This window comes from Chiloscyllium punctatum, chromosome 21 (assembly GCF_047496795.1).
Source record: "Chiloscyllium punctatum isolate Juve2018m chromosome 21, sChiPun1.3, whole genome shotgun sequence".
Taxonomy (NCBI): domain Eukaryota; kingdom Metazoa; phylum Chordata; class Chondrichthyes; order Orectolobiformes; family Hemiscylliidae; genus Chiloscyllium; species Chiloscyllium punctatum.
This window is the reverse complement of record NC_092759.1, coordinates 5,093,561-5,110,545: the sequence shown is the minus strand read 5'-3', so window position 1 is coordinate 5,110,545 and position 16,985 is coordinate 5,093,561. Positions and strand designations below refer to the sequence as shown.

Genomic DNA, 16,985 nt, shown 5'->3' with positions numbered 1-16,985 from the left:
AAGTTGAGGGGTGATAGATTCAGGACAGATATCAAGGGTAGTTTCTTTACTCAGAGAGTAGGAGGGGTGTGGAACGGCCTGCCTGTGGCAGGAGTAGACTCGCCGACATGAAGGGTATTTAAATGGGCATTGGATAGACATATGGATAATAATGGAATGGTGGAGTTGAGATGGGCATCAGATTAATATCACAGGTTAGCACAACATTGAGGGCCGAAGGGCCTGTACTGCACTGTAACATTCTATGTTCTACGTCTGTAATTTAACCAGAATTAACAACGCCTCTTGGACTGTGTCTCTTGAACATGAATGAGTGCAATGAGCAACTAAGAAAAAAAATCTTTGGGACCATTAAAAGAAGCGTTGATTCATCTTACTCTTCAGAGGGTTGGTGTTGACTTGTTGGGCCGAATGGCCTGTTTCCACACTGTAGGGAAGCTAGTCTAATCAAATCAAAATTGTGATCTGTCGGTGATGGGGATTTGTGTGACAATCCACAGGACACGCTAACAGGCCCCTCCGCCAGTGCCCACACTAGACCACAAAGGGTGGTTATTTCCATATGGCAGGAGGCTTTATGGGATCTTGCCATGCATGGAATGAGACAGAATCTCTACAGCGCAAAAGCAGGCCATTTGGCCCATCAAGTCCACAACAGCTCTGCAACAAGGAGCCTGCCCGCCCCACTCACTCCCCATTTCTGTAATCCTGCATTTTCCATGGCTAACCTCTCTAACCTGCACATCCCTGGGCACAATGGGTAATTTAGCACGGCCAATCCACCCTAACCTGCACATCCCTGGGCACTATGGGACAATTTAGCACGGCCAATCCCCCCCTAACCTGCCCTGCCCTGGACACTATGGGTAATTTAGCACAGTCAATCCACCCTAACCTGCACATCCCTGGGCACTATGGGTAATTTAGCATGGCCAATCCACCCTAACCTGCACATCCCTGGGCACGATGGGACAACTTAGCACGGCCAATCCCCCCCTAACCTGCCCCGCCCTGGACATTATGGGTAATTTAGCACAGCCAATCCACCCTAACCTACACATCCCTGGGCACTATGGGTAATTTAGCATGGCCAATCCACCCTAACCTGCACACTATGGGACAATTTAGCACGGCCAATCCACCCTAACCTACACATCCCTGGGCACTATGGGTAATTTAGCACGTCCAATCCACCCTAACCTGCACATCCCTGGGCACTGTGGGTAATTTAGCATGGCCAATCTACCCTAAACTGCACATCTTTGGACTGTGGGAGGAAACCAGAGCACCCGGAGGAAACTCACACAGACACGGGGAGAATGTACAAACTCCACACAGGCAGATGCCTGAGCATGGAATCGAACCCAGGTCCCTGGCGCTGTGAGGCAGCAGTGCTAACCACTGAGCAACCGTGCTACTCCAAAAGTGATCCATCTGTCTCCATTGTCACCTCATGCTAGCCTACCTGGTTCTCCTCCGAGGAGTGTGGGACAATATTAGGTTTTTGGAGTTCAATACATTCACCAGAATTATCCCTTTTCGAACCATTATCTCGGACAACAAGCCTCAAACTGGAATTCCAGTCCCTAAATTTCTGGAGCCTTCTGTTTTCAGGGAATGTTGGTGTCGCAGTTTTGCCTGGGACATTTGTGAACCGGATGGGCCTTTACAACGGTGGATAATGGTTGCCATTTCCACCATGGCAGACTCTGGATTTCTTAATTGAATTGAAACTCCATTGAACTGTCCTGGGGTGAGATTCGAAACCCCCACCCCTGCACAGTACTCGGCTGATCACTGGCCCAGTGACATTGTCATGGCCTCGGGTATGAATATATTAACATTGAAGCAAGGCACGCTCCAAAATTTATCAGTTAGTTGACTGGAATTTTATGAAGAACTGCCTACCAACCCTCCCAAGTTAACAGACATGGGGGGGGCTGTAAAATGGAATGGAATGGTGTTTGTCATGGGGTGTGCCTCCATGCTTACCTCCACCGTTGGTCTTTGACCCGTGGATGGGGAGCTCCATGCCAGCTGGAGATACTGCCGGGCACTGGTGTGCTTGGGAGTGACTTGGGCAGGTTAAGCCTGCGTTCATTAGAGTTTGAGAAAACCCAGAGGTGGTCTGACTGAAGCCTGGAAGCTTCTGAGAGGGTAGATGCTGAGAGGATGTTTCCCCTTGTGGTTGGGGGTTGAACCAGGGGTCTCATCCAGATTTCCCACTGAAGGTGGAGATGAGAAGGAACCTCTCCTCCCCTGGAGGGTTTGGAACTCTCTTCCCCAGAAGGGCAGTGGAGGCCAGATCATTGAATATATTCAAGACCAAGCTAGGCCCAACTGACAAGAGCATGAAGGATTATGGGAGATGGAAAAGGAAAGTGGGGTTGCGGACACAATGATTTTATCGAATGGGATTGAGGGCCCGAATGGTCTGCACTTGCTTATTTATCTGACATTGTAATGTTGATAGATATGCTTGGGAGTCCTAACAAATATATTAAACTGAAAAATACCGCCTCCCTGATCCTTAAAAACAATCCAAGCAGACAGAAGAATAAACAACGCTATCTTAAGTCAGCAATCTGATAACTTTGAGATCCCCTCACGGCTTCTAGGCCCACTTGTAGACACGCTCAGGCCAGTTTTAAAATGAAGAAATTATGGTTGATTTTTCACCAGCATATGAGCTGTGATTTCCCCCACCCTCAGAGAATCTGATTGTGTCTTCCGCTAACTTCAATCCAGGTCAGAATTGGGCCCCATTCCCTCCAGCTGACCCGTTGGAAACCACCCCGCTTAGTGCCTCCATTCATCAACACCACCACCTACAGGTTAGGCTTCGGTTTGGACTCACCGAAGCAAGGCCCCATCGTTATGGCAATGTTATCCAGCGCCGTTTGAGTCGTGTTGTCCCCGCCTTGGGTCGCCTCGAAAATGACCTGTTGGAAAAGGAGACAGAGTCACGGTGAACGGTGTTGGCAGGCTGGGGGAGTGGCACACAATTGACCACACACTCGGAGTCCTAATGGAGGAGGATGTGCACCTGCATTTTTGAAAAGGCACACTGTGCCTCAAGGGTAAAGATCAACCTTACTGTTCGGGGTGGGGGTGGGGGGGGGGGGGGGGTGGTTGGGGGGGACATTGGCGTGACATCCATCGCCCCTTATCAAAACCGCTTGCTGTCCCCTTCTGCCTGACTCCTTTTTGGAGATGGCTTTGAAGCCTTGGTTGACATCTAAGTGACAATTAGATGTCAACATGATTTCAGTCACCTTCGATTGTCACGGAACTAACTTCCACAAGAAGCTTCATGCTTTATGGGCTAGAACCAGGACAGGCAACCTTAAAAACTGTCTGAAATCAAACTTGTGTGTTTCAACAAAGCCATCCAAATATCTCTTTCCTTCTCTCTCAGGTGAGTGTGAAAGATTGAATGGTGCTATTTAAGTGAGGGGGGGACCTTCGCGAACAAAATCTAACCCCCCCCCCCCCGTAAAGTCAATCACCTGGTTACTGTGACCTTGCCGTGCTTGGGATCTTGCTGTGCCCAAATGGCTGCCGCACTCCCTTCCACCACTGCACTGCAGGGAGAAGGGGAACACCCTGAGGCGCTACCTGAATTCAGTTGGTGCCCAGGGTGGTAAGTTGGTCACAGCGGGATGGGTGGAAGGAATGAACCAAGGGGAGCCCCCACCCGCCCCCGATAACCCTGAGGATTGATATAGCGCCTCACCCGGACGGTGCCGCTGGTCTGCCCCGGGATGGTGACTGACTCCGACAGCCAGGCGTGGCTCTGGGGATCGGTGCGACTCCACAGCTGCATGTCGACTGGGCCTTGAGTGAACAGGACTCGGAGGGTCTGCCCATTGTCAAACGGTCCATACATGTAGTATGAGAACTCGACACACACATCGCCAGTGACATTCACAATCGGACTTTCCAGACGGATGAACTGTTTGGGATGAAGTTTGACAGTATCCAAGTAGATGTAGTAACCTGGTTCAAAGACAAGGAAATAATAACTACTTATTCAATCAGACTTTCGAGATAAGACTTTATTAAAAAGAAGGTGGGACTTTCTGTTCCATTTCCCCTGGGCTCGAGAGCACATGGAGCTCTGTGACCCAAATATTCACAGCACGACAGCAGGCCATTCAGCCCAACAGGTTTCATGCTAGTCTTTATCCGCCTCTTCCCATCGAGCACCGCCCCCTCCAATTCACTGCTCAACGGCCAAAGTTTTCGAGATCGGATCAGCTTCGGAAGCATTTGGGAATTCCTGATCTACACCATTCCCGTGGATCCCTGCTAACTCATACTGCCCCCAGTTCTCGCCTTCATAAGAAGAACATGATGTAGAGAGCTAGGGGAGGTGGAAAGGGATGATAAATAGAGTAAGGGACCAAGAGCTTAGAACTATCATAGAAAGGACTGGGTTGCGTTTCTCCAGCACAGGCTGAGAAGAGATGACGTCTTTATAAAATAATTTGGTCGTATGGACGTAGAGATGGTGTTTGCACCTGTCCAGAGATGTTGTATAATGTCGAATCACTGAATTCCCACTGCACGGAAGCAGGCCATTCGGACCATCAAGTCCATACTGACCCTCCCACCCAGATCCACCAACCCCCCCCCCCCACCCCCCATCCTACCATAACTCTCCATTTCCGATGGCTAATCCACATAGCCTGTACATCTCTAAACGCTGTAGCCTGACCTGCACATCTTTGGACTGTGGGGTGGGGGGAGGGGGGGGGGGGGGGGGTTGGGGGGGGGAGCGGAGGAAACCCACAGGGAGAATGTGGAAGCTCCATGCAGACCGTCGCCCGAGACTGGAATCGAACCTGGGTCCCTGGCGCCGTGAGGCAGCAGTGCAGGTACATACGTCAATCAGTCATCGATACTCACACGGTGTCGAGACTCTGAGAAGGGAGGGTGGAAGAGCTACCTACATTAACATGGGAAGAAATGGGAGGGGCCCACCAGTGGTCATTCTGAGAGAAGGCACAGCCAGAGCTGAATGGGGGAGGTCGGGGGGGGGGGGGGGGGGCAGTACAGTCAGAGAGGGGAGCCTCAAGACTACAGATGCGTCTCAAACCAGGGCAGTCCAATACAGCCATCCGTACAAGAAGGTTGCCAACAAATCCAAATGAGACTTCACGAGAAACCTCTCCTGCTAGAGAGTGGGGAGAATGAGCTAAGGTTGGATTCCCTACAGTGTGGAAGCAGGCCCTTCGGCCCAACCAGTTCACACAGACCCTCCGAACAGTAACCCACCCAGACCCATTTCCCTCTGACTTATCCACCTAACACTATGGGCCAATTTATCACGGCCATCACCCTAACCTACACAACCCTGAACAGTGTGGGACAATTTAGCACGGCCAGTCCACCCTAACCTGCACATCCCTGGGCACTATGAGTAATTTAGCATGGCCAATCCACCCTAACCTGCACATCCCTGGACACTATGAGTAATTTAGCATGGCCAATCCACCCTAACCTGCATATCTTTGGACTGTGGGAGGAAACCGGAGCACCCAGAGGAATCCCACGCAGACATGGGGGAGAATGTGCAAACTCCACACAGACAGTGCTCCTTCAGCCCTGCAGTTCTGACTGAGCGTTTCCATCACAAGGTCGCAACATATTGGGTTTCACGGGAGCCTCCCATTCCTGGCCCTCGGCTGAAGGCAAGGAATGACTTGTCCATTCCAGCTCGCCGCCCCACCTTGGGTACCACCCTACCTGTCCTGTTGGCCATGTCCCAAGGTGCAGGATGGTCCTCCGATGGCTTGGTTAATACCGAACCTTTCGAGCGGTCCCAGTCTCCATCGTCGCTGCCTACCGGTTGGACCCAGTCGCAGTAGGGTTTGGCGTCATCGTTGAAATCGCAGCGTGTGATGTAATCTGCAAACAGGAAGGACACTCACTTCAACCAAGTAACCTGGGCCCCAGGAGGTAACTGTAACCAAGGAGGTGGAATCCGCACAGGGGTAATCCCTTGGCCAAATCCAGGACAGACGATAAACACGCACGCCGTTGGAACATCAGAAACGCAGCAGCAAGCTCCCACGAAAATGGGGATGGGGGAATGACAGTCCCAGCTACAAAAAAACAGAACTTGCTGGAAAAGCTCAGCATCTGTGGAGAGACATTTCAGGTCAGGTGACTCTAACATTGAGGAAGGGGTCGCTCGACTTGAAGCGTTAACTCTGATTTCTCGCCCCAGACACGGGGCGAGAGTTTTTTTTTCCAGCAATTTCGGTGTTTTGTTTGTGATTTACAGCATCCGCGGTTCTTTTGGGTTTTTTTTTGGTTTGACAGTTTTTGCTGTCGGTTGAGGTTTAGGAAGTAGGCACTTAACACGACGCAGAACTCACCTCACCCCACCACCCTCACAACTGCTCCTCTCCCATCAGGAGCCGTGGGGATGTTTGTAAGAGGGAGCGTTAACAACTTATCACCTCATCCGGAAAGACGGAATTTCTGACACGTCAGCTCTTCCTCAAGGCCGGGAGTGTGGGACTCAACCACACACTAAAATCCTGGAATAGGGTATGAACCCACAACCTTCTGGCTTGATGGCGAAAGAGATGGCAACTGTGGTGTGACTGTTCATCGGATGGCGATTGGGTTAGAAAGTGTTCCTGATGAAGGGCTTTTGCCCGCAATGTCGATTGTCCTGTTCCTCGGATGCTGCCTGACCTTTTTAAGGTTAGGTTCCCTACAGTGTGGAAACAGGCCCTTCGGCCCAACACATCCACACCGACGAGTAACCCGCCCAGACCCGTTTCCCCTCTGACTAATGCACCTAACACTACGGGCAATTTAGCGTGGCCAATTCACCCCAACCTGCACATCTTTGGACTGTGGGAGGAAACCGGAGCAAACCCACCCAGACACGGGGAGAATGTGCAAACTCCACACACAGACAGTCGCCTGAGGCTGGAATCGAACCCGGATCCCTGGTGCTGTGAGGCAGCAGTGCTAACCACTGAGCCACCCCTTGCTCTTCCAACACGGCTTTAGAACATAGAACATAGAACAATACAGCACAGAACAGGCCCTTCGGCCCACGATGTTGTGCCGAACTTCTATCCTAGATTAAGCACCCATCCATGTACCTATCCAAATGCCGCTTAAAGGTCGCCAATGATTCTGACAAATCTTTAATCTTGACTCTAATCCCCAGCATCTGCAGCACCCACTTTCACCTTCGAAAGAGCCAGGTTGGAGTGCGAGTGTTACAACTGCTTTGTCGGTTAAATAATTAATAATTAATAACACTAAATAATTTCTAAGTAAACCGAGCAAACATATGATGACGCGTTGCTCGTGGGGGTGGGATGTGAATCCCGGTCTCTTGACTCAGCGTGTGCCTGTGCCGATGCTCTCGCTGTGATCAAGAGCAGTAATCAATTGGGGAAAAGGAAGGTCATGTCCATAAGAGTCACTCTGTACCCGGGAGAGTGGAAGGCAAAAGGTAGTTTTCACTGGTCTGTGCAAAGCGGAGGATAAATCAGCTTGAAATTTGGAGTCACTTCCAGGTTAGGATGGGGCCCACTGAAGGGAATGGCCAGCCATATGGTCCTTTCTGCCTGAGTAAAAATTGAGGTAACCGGGGACGCTGTAAATCAGAAGCAGAAATTGCTGGAAAAGCTCAGCCAGTCTGGCAGCATCCGGGGAGAGAGATCAGAGTTAACGTTTCGGCTTGAGTGACCCTTCCACAGAACTGAGGACAGAACAGATCCGAGGAAGGGTCACTCAACCCCAAAACATCAACTCTGATTTCTCTCCCCGGATGCTGCCAGACTGGCTGAGCTTTTCCAGCAATTTCCGTCTTTGCGTCCGTTTTCTCTGTCATTTTCCACAGATTTGTCCCTTTCCCCCCACTCGGCAACGGGAACGCCGCGCTAGTTTAAAGTAAGCGAGAGTGGGTGCCGCTGGAGATTAGAGTCGAGAGTGTGGTGCTGGAAAAGCTCAGCAGGTCAGGCGGCATCCGAGGAGCAGGAGGATCGACGTTTCAGGCAATAGCCTCATCCTCATTCCAGCACCACTCAAATCTTGACTCCTTGCTAGTTTGGTAACCCATTACAAACCCAGTGAGTAGAAGTCGGCTATTCTCAATGAAATCTAGTCAATGTGAATGTTAAGGCTTGAACTGTCTCCCAGTCCTCGGGCAGGAGCCATCTTGGTTCTCTATGCCAATGCTGCCTGACAGTCGGTCATGTCTTCCCCACCCGGCCTCCCTGCCCCACCGTACCTTTAACAGGGCCATCTCCATGGCAATCCTGGGGAGAAGACGGTCTGCAAGGAAACAGAAGGAAGAGATCAGGGTTATTCCTGAAAGCTGGGGCAGTCAAGTAAAATCTCCATGGCAACGGGCCTGTCCCTGGTGTGCTCACCAACAACATCGATTTGGGATGGGGGGGGAGCGGGGTTGGGGGGGTGGGGGGATGCAAGGAGAAGCAACAGTGGTGGAATGCCACTCGACCCATAACCCAAAGGGCCTGGCCAATGCTGTGGGATCATGGGTTCAAATCTTCTCACCGTTGCCGGCGAAATTAATAAATCTGGAAACCGAGGTCTAGCTTTGGTGAGGGAGAGCTTGACAACGGTGGCTGACTGTTGTCTGAGAGCGAGAAAAAAAAATCCCTAACTGGTTCACATGCCTCCTTTAAGGAGGGGGAACCTTTCACCCTTACTTGGTCTGGCCTACACGTGACTCCAGACCCACACCAACATGGCTGACTCTCAGCCGTCACAGAGTAAACGGAGTCATACAGCACGGAAACAGACCCTTCGGTCCAACTCTCAATGCCGACCAGGTATCCTAAATAAATCTGGTCCCATTGGCCCATATCCTTCTGAACCCTTCCTATTCAGATACCCGTCCAGATGCCTTTGAAATGTAGTCATTGTACACCACATCCTCCAGTTTTAGACTCCCCTATCCTGGGGAAAAAGACCATGGCTATTCACCCTATCCATGCCCCCCCTCATGACTTTACAAACCTCACCCCTCAGCCTCCGACGCTCCAGGGAAAACACCCCTCAGCCTCTCCCTGCAGCTCAAACCCTCAAACCCCGGCTGACGTTCCTGTGAAATGGTTGAGGAAATCACTCAGTACAGGGGATAATTGTTCATCTTGTCAGTGAAGGCCACATCCTACAGAAGCAATAAGATTAAAAAATAGGCATCCCACACTTGACGGACACTTAAGATGTCAAATCATAAGGAATTGAAGTGGACCATTTGGCCCCTTGGACCTCCTCTACCATGTCATAAGATAATTTCTGACCTGATTGAACACTTCGCTCCATGTTCCTGTCATCCACCACCCCTTCCCCCACATCCTTCCCCAGGTACACCCAGCCTCTCCATCCCCTCCAGGGCGGCACGGTGACATAGTGGTTAGCACTGCTGCCTCACAGCGCCAGGGACCCAGGTTCAATTCCTGCCTCAGGTGACTCCCTGTGGCGCTTGCATATTCTCCCCGTGTCTGCGTGGGTTTCCTCCAGGTGCTCCGGTTTCCTCCCACAATCCAAAAATGTGCAGTTTAGGTGAATTGGCCATGCTAAATTGCCCGTAGTGTTAGGTGTAGGGGAATGGATCTGGGTGGGCTGCTCACCAGAGGGTCGGTGTGGGCTTGTTGGGCCGAAGGGCCTGTTTCCACACTGTAAGTAATCTAATCTAATAACTCCTGACTGTCTTGTCAATCAGAAACCCCTCTAACTCAGCCTTGAATGCATTCAACGATCCAACTTCCACTGAGGAAAAATTCCAAGGAAGCTTCATTAAGTGGCCTGTGCAGGATATTGGTTCGGCCACTTTTTGGAATACTACGTTCAGTTCTGCTCTCCCTGTTACAGGAAGGATGTTGTGAAACTTGAAAGGGTTCAGAAAAGATTTACAAGGATGTTGCCAGGGTTGGAGGATCTGAGCTACAGGGAGAGGCTGAACAGGCTGGGGCTGTTTTCCCTGGAGCGTTGGAGGCTGAGGGGTGACCTTATAGAGGTTTGTAAAATCATGACGAGCAGGGTTAAAATTCACACAACACCAGGTTATGGTCTAACAGGTTTATTTGGAAGCACTAGCTTTCGGAGCGCTGCTCCTTCACCAGGGGGTTGTGGAGTATACAGGGCAGTGTTCTGAAAGCTAGTGCTGCCAAATAAACCTGTTAGACCATAACCTGGTGTTGTGTGATAGTTAACTTTGTACACCCTAGTCCAACACCGGCATCTCCAAATCATGATGGGCAGAGATAGGGTGAACAGACAAGGTTTTTTCCCCAGGGTAGGGGAGTCCAAAACTAGAGGGCACAGGTTTAAGATGAGAGAGGTAAGATATAAAAGAGACCTAAGGGGTAGCTTTTTCACACAGAGGGTGGTGTGTATATGGAATGAGCTGCCAGAGGAAGTGGTGGAGGTTGGTACAATTGCAACATTTAAGAGGCATTTGGATGGGTATATGAATAGGAAGGGCTTGGAGGGATATGGGCTGGTTGCTGGCAGAGGTGGGACTAGATTGGGTTGGGATATCTGGTCGGTATGGACGGGTTGGACCGAAGGGTCTGTTTCCATGCTGTAAATCTCTGACGCCATATTCATTTGAGCAAGAATTTCCCCAATTTACAGCAGAGATTTCACATTGATAAGGATTGTAAAACTCTCTTTATGTTTCGCATCAGATATGGGCACTGCTAGCAAGGCCCAAGGTCCCTGGCCCCCCCCTTGATCTGAGAGGACAGTTCAGAGTCAACCACTTTGCTGTGGGTCTGGAGTCACATGTAGGCCAGACACTGATCCGTTTCCCTTCCCTAAAGGTCTTTAGCGAATCTGGGGGGGTGTTTTTGCAACCATCAATAAAAGGTGTCCCAGTCTGAGACTGGCTTTATACTGCACATTTTATTAACGGAATTCTGCCAGCTGCTATGGGATTTGGAACTGCACCCCCCCCCGGAATATTCTCGGATTGCCATTATGGGGTTAAAGGGGGAGTGATGAGCTGGTGGTATTTTCACTATTTACAGTATTAGAACAGACACTCAGCCAATTTTTTTTTAATAGAATCCCTATAATGTGGAAACAGGCCATTTGGCTCAACAAGTCCACATCGACCCTCCGAAGAGTATCTCACCCAAACCCATTCCCCTACCCTATATTCACCCTGACTAATGCACCTAACCTACACATCCCTGAACACTGCATGGGTAATTTCCCGTGGCCAATCCACCCTAACCTGCACATCTTTGGACTGTGGGAGGAAACCGGAGCACCCGGAGGAAACCCACGCAGACACGGGGAGAATGTGCAAACTCCACACAGACAGTTGCCCGAGGGTGGGATTGAACCGGGGTCACTGGCGCTGTGAGGCAGCAGTGCTAACCACTGAGACACCGTGCTGCCAACATTCTGGGGATCTGGGTTTGAATCTCGCCGTGGGTGGAATTTGAATTAAATAAAATAATCTGAAGTTAAGAGTCTCGTGACCACCATTGCCAAATACTGGGAAAACCTAATATCCATGAGGGAAGGGAATCTGTCATCCTTACCTGGTCTGGCCAACATGTGACTCCAGACCCACAGCAATGTGGTTAACTCTTAACTATCCTCTGGGCAATTAGGGATGGGCAACAAATTCTGCCTAGTCAGAGAAGTTGTGACATCCATGAGTGAATTACAAAAAAATCACTGTCTCCAGTCCAAAGGAAGCAAGTGGGACAGATGCTAAGAGGAAGCTAAATAAAGGATAGACTGATAGGGTGAGGTAAAATGGGGGGACAGTAAATGCCAACATTGATCTGTCAGGCTGAATGGCCTGTTTCTGTATCAAACATTTTGAATGCAAGCAATCAGACTGTCCCGAGATTAATGTGTATGTGTGATCTGCCAACTGACCATAGCGGTTCCCACTCACACTGTTCACCATTTTCTGATTAAGTAGATACAGAGACAGTGCACACACAGATACACACACAGACACATTCTCTTTCTCTCTCTCTCTCTCACGCACAGACACACACACATACACATGCACACACTCTCTCTCACACAGACACACATACGTTCACTCTCACACACAAACACACTCTCTCACAGACACTCTCTCTCACACACACACTATCACACGCACTCTCACATATACACTTACTCGCTCACACACCCTCACTCTCACACACACCCTCTCTCACACACTCGGTCTCTCTCTCACACACACTCATACACTGTTTCACATGCACACACACACACACACTCACACACACTCACAGACACACACACACCCATACACACACACACTCACAGACACACACACACACACACACACAGACACCCACACACCCACACACACATACACACACTCACAGACACATGCATACACATGCATAGAGACACACACACACTCACAGACACCCACACACACACACACTCACAGACACATGCATAGGGACACATACACACATTCACAGACACACACACACACAGACACACACACACTCACAGACATACAGACACACACACACTCACACACACACACACTCACAGACACACAGACACACAGACACACACACACACAGACACACACACACACAGATATACAGACACCAAGGTTGTGTAATTACATTTTTATCTCCAGCAGCCCCACTGTTACTGACTGAAACTCTGAAACTCTCCCACCTGTCCCTCACACAGACTGACTGCCAGCTACCTACTGGGAACAGCAAGCAAACATTCCCAGTGCCAGGGTCAGCAGAGCTCCCTTGGAAGAGCAGCTTCAGTTCAAGAGCAGATGAGAGTAATCCTTCAGTGTAGTGCTGAGGCTGGGAGATCGCCGTGTGCAGGACAGCCACTGCACTTGCCAACATAGCAAGAGCCTCTTCCAAGCAATTAGTGGGATGACAGTGCCCAGCCACATTTGGAAGTGACTGAATTAAATAAATGGGTCTATAACTGGCTGGGAACAGAGTGCAGTGGTAATGCTGAGTGAGACTATGATTAGATTAGATTACTTACAGTGTGGAAACAGGCCCTTCGGCCCAACAAGTCCACACCGCCCCATCGAAGCGCAACCCACCCACACCCCTACATCTACCCCTTACCTAACACTACGGGCAATTTAGCATGGCCAATTCACCTGACCTGCACATCTTTGGACTGTGGGAGGAAACCGGAGCACCCGGAGGAAACCCACGCAGGAGGGTACGGGGAGAATGTGCAAACTCCACACAGTCAGTCGCCTGAGGCGGGAATTGAACCCGGGTCTCTGGCGCTGTGAGGCAACAGTGCTAACCCACTGTGCCACCGTGCCACTATGATTCAGAAGAAACACGTTATTCAAACTGTACACTTTGAATCACTCTCAGTGATGGTAGCGTTTAAATCTCAGTGACAACGGGGGCAAAGCTCACCTGACATTTCCTCTTGCTTGCTTTTAAGTGATGAAACTACAACGCAGAAATGTGCCGGCCAATTGAGGAAGGAGACAGGGAAACGTTTCTACTCTCAAGAGGGTCGTTCGTCTTTAGGTTTCTTTTCCCTAGTAAGTAAGTGGAGGTTGGGTGCTTGTAAAAGCTTATTTAAATAAATTTTTGATCGATAAGAGAGAGATTTCCTTTTCTCTCAGAGGGTTATGTGATCACAGAGACCTGAGGAGATGGGGATCATTGGATACTTTGGACGGAGATGGGTTTTCGGCTAAAAAGAGGTCACAGAGACAAGCAGTTGAAACCACAGTTTGCTCAGCCATGTGTTTATCGAATGCCGGAGGGGCCGAGTGGCCTCCTCCTGCTTTTAATTCTTTACTGTCAAAACCCAGGAGAGCGCTGCGAGTGGGTCAAAGAAGGTTCCTCATCGCCACCTCCCCAATGTTATAAGATTAGATTAGATTCCCTTACAGTGTGGAAACAGGCCCTTCGGCCCAGCCAGTCCACACTGACCCTCTGGAGAGTAGCCCACCCAGACCCATTTCCCTCTGACTAATGTATCTAATACCATGGGGTAATTTAACATGCCCCATTCACCTTTGGATTGTGGGAGCAAACCCACGCAGACACGGGGGAGAATGTGTAAACTCCACACAGACAGTCGCCCGAGGCTGGAATCGAACCTGGGACCCTGGTGCTGTGAGGCAGCAGTGCTAACCAACGAGCCGCTGTGCCGCCAGGCTTGCTAGGTTATGGCTAACCTCCTCGGAGATTTTATTTTAACAAGTCATCAGTGAAGTGGAGGGGGGAGTAACTCGATAAGAAGTTGCTGGAAAAGCTCAGCAGGTCCTGGCAGCATCTGTGGGGAGAGGTCAGAGTTGACCTTTCGGGCACGGTGACCCCTCCTTGGAATGTGAACAGCGGGTATCCCAGTGAGGCCTCCCCACCCCCACCCCCCCCCCCCACCCCACCCTTGGGGCTCACAGGCTGGTGAGGTGTGGGCCAGTGAGGTGATGGCAGCTCAACCAGACATAACCGTGAACAGACTCGGGAAACGTTAACCCAGTCCGGGCAGAGAGGGACGGCATTCCACTCAAATCTCGACCAGAAAAGTGACGGACAAGTCAACAACAAGACCACCCTCCCCTCCCCCCCCCCCCGCCAAAGAGTTGATTCTGAATACTCACCTCACATGCCCGACGCTCAACGCGAGAAAAGCCAAAATCTTCAAAAACTGGAACTTGTAACGGCCCATTTGCAGCATCCACAATCTCGGGACGTGATGAAATAGCAGCACTTGAGGGTCACTGGCAGCTTTAAAGACTCTAGTCACCAAAGGTGTGGCCTCACCGATCTTTAATTGCATCTTGGTATGGTTTTATTGCACACATTATCCTCCAGGAGGGTTAAATCACAGCACAGCACCAACCCGAGCCGATAAGGGGGTGTGCAAAGGTCTTTGTCAAACTCAGTTTCCGTCTTGGCACCAGCCCAATCTTCACATGCTCAACCCAACCCCATTGTTCTCATCCTGAAACATCCATCCAAGTCGTCCCTCTTGTCACCCACACCTCTCCTATATCTCCAGACCTTTGTAATTTCCCTCTCCCAGCCCTACCCCAGCTATCGCGTGTGACTCCCTGTATGAAAGTTCCTTTTTGCCTTTGCTGTTTGACATTCACGCGATGTGGGCATCACTGGCTCATCCAGCATTTATTGCCCATCCCTAATCGCCCAGAGTGCAGTGAAGAGTCCCCGATATTGCTGTGGATCTGGAGTCACACATAGTTTAGATCAGAGTGGTGCTGGAAAAGCACAGCAGGTCAGGCAGCATCCGAGGAGCAGGAGAATCGACGTTTCGGGCAGAAGCCCTTCATCAGGACTGGGTCACACATAGGTCAGACTGTGTAAGGACAGCAGATTTCCCTTCCCTCAATGGCATTACTGATCTGGGTGCATTTTTAAAAAAATAAATCTGACAATTAGACTCGTAATTCCAGATTTATTTTTTAACTGAGTTCAAATTCCACCATTTATCCCAGAACACTACCTGGGTCTGTAGAGTTAATTGTTTCACGATGAAACCCCCATTGCCTCCCATCTGCTTCTTTTAGACTAGAATAGATTCCCTACAGTGTGGAAACAGGCCCTTCGGCCTAACTAGTCCACACCGACTCTCCGAAGAGTAACCCACCCAGACCCATTTACTTGCAACTACTGCACCTAACACTACGGGCAATTTAGCATGGCCAATTCACCTGACCTGCACATCTTTGGATTGTGGGAGGAAACCGGAGCACCCGGAGGAAATGAGAGCCAATGGGATTGTCATAATGCCATCCATCTTGGCTTTGTGTCACTTAATGTCCTTGGCTGTTTATCAGATTTTGAATCGATTAATTAAACAAGTTGTCGCTATGTTTAGTGGGAGAGAGGTTCCATGTCTCTGAAGTGTTTTACACGAGAAAGGTGTGGATCTCTACAGCACAGGAAAAGGCCCTTCGGCCCGTTGCTTTCATGCCAGTCAAAAACAGTCACCTCACTATTCTTACCCCATTTCCCAGCAGTTGGCCCATACCCTTGTATGCCTTCAAGGACTATAACATCAGATCTGACACCAAGCTCATGGTATACAGGGCTATGGTGGTTCCCACCCTCCTGGACGGCTCTGAGATGTGGACTGTCTACAGCGGGCACCTCAAGATGCTGGAGCGGTCCCACCAATCCTGACTGAGCTATGTCCTGCAAATCTGCTGGGAAGATAGAGTCACCAACACCAGTATCCTCGACCAGGCCAATATCCCCAATATCGAGGCACTGACCCCCTCCTCCCCACCTCGACTGGCTACGATGGGGGATGGGCACGTCTTCCATGTGACTGACACGAGAGTCCTTGACCAGGAGCCCTCCGAAACGGCAGGCCAGCCCCAAGCGGACAGAGGATATGCCTCAGTGATACCCTCTAGAGCCTCAATGGGAAGTGCAGCGTTCCCACAGACTCTTCCCCAGGAATCTCTGGCCCGAGACCATCCAAAGTGGAGGAAGGTGTGGAGCACCTCGAGACTTGCCGTCGGGGAAAAGGAGGAAGGGGCACGCTGCCACACCAACACCCCACCCAACCCCTCCATGACCACAACCTGCCCCCTGCCGTAGCGGTATCAGTGTGTACAACCGCCTACACAACTCGGTCTGAGGGTGGAAGTGAACCCCCCTCATCTACAATGGACCGCTGATGATGGTGATGATGGTGATGATGTATGTCTTAGCATCACAACTAAACCCTTGATAAACGTTCTGAAGATTTCTGCGTCTACCGTCCTTACAGGAAGCGAGTTCCACTTTCACGCTCCTCTGGGAGATAAAGATTGTCTCCACATCTCCTGGAAGCCTCCTGCACCTTCCCTTAAATCTATTCCCCCTGCCCCGCCCCCACCCCCACTCCCCCCCCCCCCCCCCGCCAGCCGTAATTCCCCAAAGAGATAAGGTTCTTCCTGCCTGTGCCCCTCAGTTTGATCCATCTCAACCAGCTCCCCTCTCAATCCCCTCTACTCAAAG

General features: G+C 50.5%; 1 protein-coding gene across 1 annotated transcript in view; it reads right to left on the bottom strand.

The window, feature by feature from the left end:
- LOC140492433 (zonadhesin-like) overlaps positions 1–14,687 on the bottom strand; it is a 146,036-nt gene extending 131,349 nt beyond the window's left edge. Inside the window, exons 1-5 of the mRNA XM_072591324.1 lie at positions 14,618–14,687; positions 8,270–8,313; positions 5,752–5,913; positions 3,737–3,999; positions 2,858–2,942 (exon numbers count right to left, since the gene is read on the bottom strand). Of these exons, the coding sequence (XP_072447425.1) occupies positions 2,858–2,942; positions 3,737–3,999; positions 5,752–5,913; positions 8,270–8,313; positions 14,618–14,685 (622 nt within the window). The 5' untranslated portion in view covers positions 14,686–14,687. The remainder of the gene's footprint in view (positions 1–2,857; positions 2,943–3,736; positions 4,000–5,751; positions 5,914–8,269; positions 8,314–14,617) is intronic.
- Between the last annotated feature and the right edge of the window lie 2,298 nt (positions 14,688–16,985).